Genomic DNA, 7,939 nt, shown 5'->3' on the forward strand with positions numbered 1-7,939 from the left:
AAATATAAATATAAATATAAATATAAATAAATAATGGAAATGTTATTTGAATCTATCGTGTTTGGGTATATGTAGATACATACGGTAAGAATGTAGTTTAGATTTTTCATTGGAACGAGTGAATTTAGAAATTAACAAAATTACAAACAACAAACAAATTACAAAATTATTAACAAAAATTTAGAAATTCACTCGTATACGTAACCTGTATTAAGGTGTGCTGTCTTTTTACAGTGGTATCGGTATGACTAAGGCTGACATGGTAAACAATCTTGGAACCATCGCTAAATCTGGCACAAAGGCATTTATGGAGGCTCTGCAGGCCGGCGCTGACATTTCAATGATTGGTCAATTTGGTGTAGGTTTCTATTCGGCTTACCTTGTTGCCGATGTTGTAACGGTCATCTCCAAGCATAACGATGACGAGCAATACATTTGGGAATCTTCGGCTGGTGGCTCTTTCACCATTTCCCATGACAAAGGAGAACCGCTCGGCAGAGGAACTAAGATTATCTTGCACATGAAGGAAGATCAAGCCGAATACTTACAAGAATCGAGAATTAAGGACATAGTGAAGAAGCACTCCCAGTTCATTGGCTATCCCATCAAATTGGTTGTAGAGAAGGAGAGAGACAAGGAGCTCAGCGAAGATGAGGATGACGAGGAAAAGAAAGACGACGAGGAGAAGGACGAGGACAAGGACGAGGACAAGCCTAAAATCGAGGATGTGGGTGCCGATGAAGAGAGCGAGGACAAGCCAAAGCCGGAAAAGAAGAAGAAGAAGACTATCAAGGAGAAATACACGGATGAGGAGGAATTGAACAAAATGAAACCCATTTGGACGAGGAATCCTGAAGAGATCACGGAAGAGGAGTACGGTGAATTTTACAAAAGCTTAACAAACGATTGGGAAGTTCACCTTGCTGTAAAGCACTTTTCGGTCGAAGGTCAACTTGAATTCAGAACGCTTTTGTTCATTCCCCGTCGCGCACCCTTCGATCTCTTCGAAAGCAAGAAAAAGAAGAACAACATCAAATTGTATGTCAGAAGAGTATTCATTATGGACAACTGCGACGAGCTTATTCCTGAATATTTGAACTTCATCAGAGGAGTGGTAGACAGCGAGGATCTGCCATTGAACATTTCTCGTGAGATGTTGCAGCAAAACAAAATTCTCAAAGTTATTAGGAAGAATCTAGTCAAGAAGTGCTTGGAGCTTTTCGAAGAATTAGCCGAAGACAAAGAGAACTACAAGAAATGCTACGAACAGTTTAGCAAAAATCTGAAATTGGGTATTCACGAAGACAGCCAGAATAGGAAAAAGCTTTCTGAACTACTGAGATACCATACTTCGGCATCCGGTGACGAAATGTGTTCGCTGAAGGATTACGTTGAACGCATGAAGGAAAATCAAAAGCATATCTATTACATCACTGGTGAAAGCAAAGAGCAAGTAGCCAACAGTTCATTCGTTGAGAGCGTAAAGAAGCGAGGATTCGAAGTTATCTACATGATCGATCCAATCGATGAGTACGTTGTTCAGCAGCTGCGAGAATTTGATAACAAAACCTTGGTTTCGGTAACGAAGGAGGGACTCGAGCTGCCCGAAGATGAAGCCGAGCAAAAGAAAAGGGAAGAGGACAAGGCTAAGTTTGAGAATCTCTGCAAAGTCATGAAGGACATCCTAGATAAGAAAGTAGAGAAGGTAGTGGTCTCCAACAGGTTGGTCGACTCACCGTGCTGTATAGTCACTTCCCAATATGGTTGGACTGCGAACATGGAAAGAATCATGAAGGCCCAGGCTCTACGCGACACGTCAACAATGGGTTACATGGCTGCCAAGAAACATCTCGAGATCAATTCGGACCATCCGATTATGGAGAATCTTCGACAGAAGGCGGAGGCTGACAAGCATGACAAATCTGTCAAGGACTTGGTGATGCTGCTGTTCGAGACGGCATTGCTCTCGTCGGGCTTTGCCCTCGAGGACCCGCAAGTGCACGCATCCAGAATATACAGAATGATCAAGTTAGGTCTTGGATTCGACGACGATGAAGTGATCGTCGAGGAAGAGAAAGTAGATAGTAAAGAGTTCCCAATGGAGGATGATGTCGAAGAAGCTTCAAGGATGGAGGAAGTCGATTAATACTTGACTGGAATGAAAATATTTAAGATCCAAAGACTTTTAATTAGAAATTTAGAAAGACTGTTCTTAAATTACAAGAGTATTAAGTTTTTAACGTGACACGGTCGGATGACGAGTGTGTTCATAGAAATCTAGTATGAATGAATGAAACTATTTATTTTATATAAATACCGTGTTTACAATCATTTTTTACACGACTCGTCATCCAATTGTGCGCCCATACAGCCACTACTTACTATATGTTGTAAGAACATCGTAAATCTTTACCACCATTTTTTCTTTTCTTCCTTTTTTTTTTTTTTTTTTTTTTTTTTTTTTTTTTATATATATATATAACAATAATAATAATAATGATAATTTCTGGTAAAACAATTTTTTGTACTCGTGTTATAGCAACAATTCTCTCCTCATTTTACATTATCATTCCGTGGATAACTTAATAAAACGAATAGCATAAGAGATTTGATCAAAAAATTAATTCGATTTCTCACTCGTAGCTTATACAATTTAAGTTATATTAAATAATTATGTAATAATTTATAATAGATAGATATATGTGTATAATGTATGTCATTTGAAAAATGATATAGTTTAAAAATTCATTCCAAATTTATAAACGAAACAAAGACAAAAGAAAAAAAAAAAAAAAAAAGCAGCCATTTACTTACACATACTCCGCTCATCATTACTTTATCATACTGTATAATATAGCTTGACTAACGTAATAAAAGTATAATTAAATAAACTGACCAATTCGATTTTATTTGACATTGAAATTGCCGAATTTATGAATCAATTATTACAGATCCAGACGATCAACAAAGAGTTCGCTAAGCGAATAAATATCCTTTTAATGCGTTCGAATCTGATGATAACTGGAATAATAAAAAAATGCATTTCATGTAGAAGATAAAATTGAAAAAATAATATTTCACATAATTAAGTTTGGACAATAATAGAAATTTTTGATCAAATCTCGTGTGTAAGAGACTACATCAAATTAAAAATAAGATAATGCTTTAAGTTAACGATTCGTACACAATAAAATTGAAGTTGCGAATAATTTACATATGTCTCGTATTTTTTATTTATTACATCCTTCCTACAATTAATAATAGTCTTATGATATCTATAAAATAATACACTTATAGATGAATAATTTTAGCCAGTAGATCGCTTAAAAAACGATAAGATTTTGTAACAAAAAATTTTTCGTATACTTGGTAAGATATATATATATATATATATATATATATATATCTATACTTACATATACATATACAAATACTTACATATTTCTTATACTTGTACGAGAAATTAGAATTTTCTAAAGAAATGATTCGATTGATAGGCTTATATGCTTTAAAAAAAAAAAAAAAAATTTTTTTTCTTTTACTGTATATATATATATATATATATCATGTGTGTTTGAATACGAAGGAAATTGCTTATTGTACGGTGCTGTCACCCAATGGTAATAGTAGATATTCTTGTTAGTAATATATTTTCGTAATAGATGGCGCTGGGAGTGCCTTATGAAATTTACATATGCTTATGGGAATAAAGTAAAAAGTGTCCTTAGGTATTTGAGCTTTTATTGGTGGGATAATAAAAGGATGACTATTGGGACTAATTTATTTCGTGGATCTTTAATTTATAATAAATGCAAATATTTATTAAAATAATATTGTTAACAATTTAACAATCAAAATTAAGGAGAAATATATTTGTACTCCATTACATATGCTTGTGATTGATATTCTAATAATGTTATTTTAATGTTATTTTAGTGGACAAATGCTTACTCGTCATATCGTCGAAACGTGTTTGCGGATGTAATTTTATTATTTATATAATCATCTTCGTGAAAATCTACGAGATTTTAATGGAAATGTTTAATGTCGCTGAAAATTCTGGATGATCGATCGAAACGAAGCATCGAGTAATTTTATCGTTACTATTGTAATTTTGTTATTTTAACCGTTTAAAGTAAGATATGGCGGTGCGCAACGTGTTTTATTGACATTGTGCCGTACACAATATGTCATAATAAAAATACTTACAATAAAAGTAGCGCAAAATAAAGACATACGCACATATAATCTGTAGAGAAAGAATGACACACTATATACGAGGCAATATAAAATATTCGTTTATACTATTAAAAAATTATTGTTTAGATAAAATGCATTTAATTGAAGTTAATTTTTAATATGACGCTGTTTATTCGGAACGCAATTATTAATACTGATAAATTATACCAACAGACATCGCCTATGCTTGCTTGCTTCGTTTTATCCCTCATCCTCTCATTCCTTTTGTATTATTAATAATATTAGAAATATATTAGCCGACGTATTACCAGAAAAATACATAATAATCTTTATTTCTTTCAGCTGTAATTATTATTGAGCTTGCACAATCAGCTGCTTATTTGAGAAAAAAAAAATATGTCTAAAGTTGAAAAGAATATTAAATAAACTGCAGGCCCGATCGATGATTTACAGGCACAAGTTCTTTGTTACTTTTCGTCGAAATTTTCTTTGACATGTTTATGAATGATTTTTTTGTACATACTTGCAAGTTGATATCGTCCATAAGGGAAAGACTCGTCGTGGCTTATAGTTTTTAACATTCGAGCAACATGAACAATGCAACTATTCATAAAACGTTTAATGTTGCGCGTGTTTGGCGAGATTAGTCTTTCACCACTGGTGAAACAATGATTTGGAAATGAATTTTCAAAATGTATTCTAATGCCAATGTATTGTAAATACAGTTTAGAAACTAAAAAATCTTGGAGTAAATATTGATTTGGTCGCGTTAAACTACGTTTGAATTTCTCTTGCATGCTCCTTCGCCCACCCACCCTCCCCGCCCGTGTCATCTCATGCATACATGTGTCTGTGTGTCTGTCGGACCGTGCGTTTGTGTGAAAATCCGAGTAAAATAGGTTACAAAAAGGATACGAGGAAAGCGAAGAGAAAACCAGGTCATGATTGTAAATAGTACAAATTGACGAACTTGGTAGGATCGCTAGGTAAACAATTTTTTTGTAAACATTATGCATAGTTATTGTAATTTAGAGCTTTTGTTTACACTGCGGTTATAAATAGATAATTGTTCTATCGTTTATCATTATCCAAATTATTGGATGTAATATTATTATTCATTACGAATAACTTGAAATGCACATTATAAACTAATATGGTAGACAATCATAAAGCTTATTATCAGCAAAGTAGCTAAATCTCGGATGATATAATTTTAGTATTAATAATTCGGAATGTTAGTTTGGAAGCACGAATGAATCACCTCTATAATAAAAATAAAAAATAAAAAAAATAAATAAATAAAAATAAACAAAAAACATGAGAAGAAGTGCATAGAAATAAAAAAGAACAATATCTCTAGTAGCGTCAGGGGAGTTTTTATTGGATGATTATGGCAAAAAATTTGCTCTCTCTCTCTCTCTCTCTCTCTCTATCTATCTTCAGATTCATCCGTCAGAAAAACTTTGTAAAGTCATAAGATACGATAAGAATTTTATCAAGTAAAAAAAAGAAAAGAAAAAAAGACACAATGAAGTAAAAGTGACTTAACATAATATGCAGCCATTAATTTTTATTTCAAACAACTTTGCTCATCTACCTGTGCAACGGATTGCAACAAATTGCACCTTGCAATTAATTATTGACTGCCTTGTAACGGGATCGTAGTGGCTTGTTGCTGTTGCTACTCAAACATCATCAGGACATATTTGACGATATTCAATAATAATAATAAGCGACAAAATGTAAATTTTAGTTAAAATCTTAATTCCCATACACTGCCAGCCGCATACTATACTGCCTATATTATACTACCCATCCCCTCGTCAATTGCCATAATCGCGAAGACATGGCGGAGACGCGAGATAGATAGATAGAGATAGATAGATATATATATAGATAGATAAATAGATAGATAGATAGAGATAGATAGATATATAGATAGATACTTGAATAGATAGATAGATAGAGATAGATAGATATATAGATAGATACTTGAATAGATAGATAGATAGAGATAGATAGATATATAGATAGATACTTGAATAGATAGATAGATAGAGATAGATAGATATATAGATAGATACTTGAATAGATAGATAGATAGAGATAGATAGATATATAGATAGATACTTGAATAGATAGATAGATAGAGATAGATAGATATATAGATAGATACAATCGAATGCGCATAAACCACGAATCGGTGGAGGTGCAGCGGTAGAATAATTGTCACGATCTAAGGTCGTTTCACGGCTTGGTTACGATGCGTACGCCGTTACTCTTTACTCGGCGCTGCGTTATCGTAAAATTTTCCACTATAGTACTCGGAGCGGCCGTTATGTGCCTTTTCTTCCTACGGGCCGAGACGGTAAAAGTGAGACTCTGGACGCACGCGACCCTGAAAACCGAAAGTATAAGCGCTTATGGCTATTTTGCAACGATGGATGGGTGATTGCGATTCCACAGCTGCGAGTCATTTCATTTCGGCATCGTCGTCAGGGAACTGCGCCCCTACGACATTTATACGTCGCTCAACCTGAAGAAGGCAAAGAGATAAAGGAGAGGGGCCTTTTTAGTTTGGACGCCAATCGACCATTATATTATATTATATTATATTCCGAGCGAGCGCTTACTCCAAACCACTACAAACACTTTTTTTCACGCGCTTCCGGGTGAATAAAAGAAAAAGAAAAGAAAAGGCACGCGTACTACTGTCCTCCTTACCTACTACGAACAATTTTTATTGCGAAAACGAAAAAAAAAAAAAAAAAAAAATGCATCTTTTTGTGTCAAGCAATAAAGTCGAACAAAACTTCCTTTCATTTCTTTAAAAAATATGCTCGTTATTCTCCATTAATTGTTGCAACACTCTAACGAGACGTATATTTTAACGCAGTGGTGCATAATATGCAACGCTGTTGCTCGAAACTGTTTACATTGTATTATAAAACTAATTTTACTTTGGCCACTACTACGGCTCCAAACTCTTACTTTCCCAATCGACTTGTCGTAGCTTTTACTGCCGACCACGAGCCAATAAATAAGTAATTCATATATCCGAACAATGTCTTGTCACGCTAAGAGCCAACTACCTCGATCCTTCATTTTATTGTTTCATTGAACAGCGTCACCGCATCCTTAATAAGATGTCGCAGTACTTGCGAAGATGGTTGAATCGAACGAGTGTCCCAATATCTCGGGAGTGGGAAAGCCAATGTCTAGGAAATGTTAATTCGGCTTGGCCGGTCGAAAGAAAGCCATGGTTTAAGGAAGAAAGGCCCGGCCGCTTTAAAAACAAAAAAAAATAATATTCGAAAAAACGAATAGAATGAAGAAATAGCCGACGAAAAATGCTCGAGTAGTTGAATTCCCCTCGGCGCTCGCATGGAGAACGCGCGCGCACTTACAAGAGCGCACGCACACGCGGTTGATCGACAACGGCATCGTTCGGGGCAATAGAAAAAAAGGCACGGAGCGAATAAGCGGGAGGGGGAGATAACGAACGCTGTGGGAACGTATAACGCAGGCCTTGACGTGCGTACGTAGAGTAGGCTAGAGAGGGGTATAAAGCTTCTCTCTCTCTCTCACTCCCGCATACGCGGGCACGTATGCACGCACACGGGGCTACGCGGCTCTCCGGCCGGTCGGCCATTTTGATTTTGCGTGATGTCACGGCGTGGCCTACTTCGCGACGGCGCTCCACGTGCACGGGTCGATGACCCCCCCCCCCCCCCCCCCC

At 35.6% G+C, this 7,939-nt stretch overlaps 1 protein-coding gene across 1 annotated transcript in view; it reads left to right on the forward strand.

The window, feature by feature from the left end:
- The window catches only part of Hsp90 (heat shock protein 90), a 3,150-nt gene extending 910 nt beyond the window's left edge, over positions 1-2,240 (forward strand). Inside the window, exon 3 of the mRNA XM_011497472.1 lies at positions 235-2,240. Within this exon, the coding sequence (XP_011495774.1) occupies positions 235-2,146 (1,912 nt within the window). The 3' untranslated portion in view covers positions 2,147-2,240. The remainder of the gene's footprint in view (positions 1-234) is intronic.
- Positions 2,241-7,939: the final 5,699 nt, after the last annotated feature.

The sequence above is a fragment of the Ceratosolen solmsi genome, unplaced genomic scaffold, assembly GCF_000503995.2.
Source record: "Ceratosolen solmsi marchali unplaced genomic scaffold, CerSol_1.0 scaffold47, whole genome shotgun sequence".
In the NCBI taxonomy this organism is placed as follows: domain Eukaryota; kingdom Metazoa; phylum Arthropoda; class Insecta; order Hymenoptera; family Agaonidae; genus Ceratosolen; species Ceratosolen solmsi.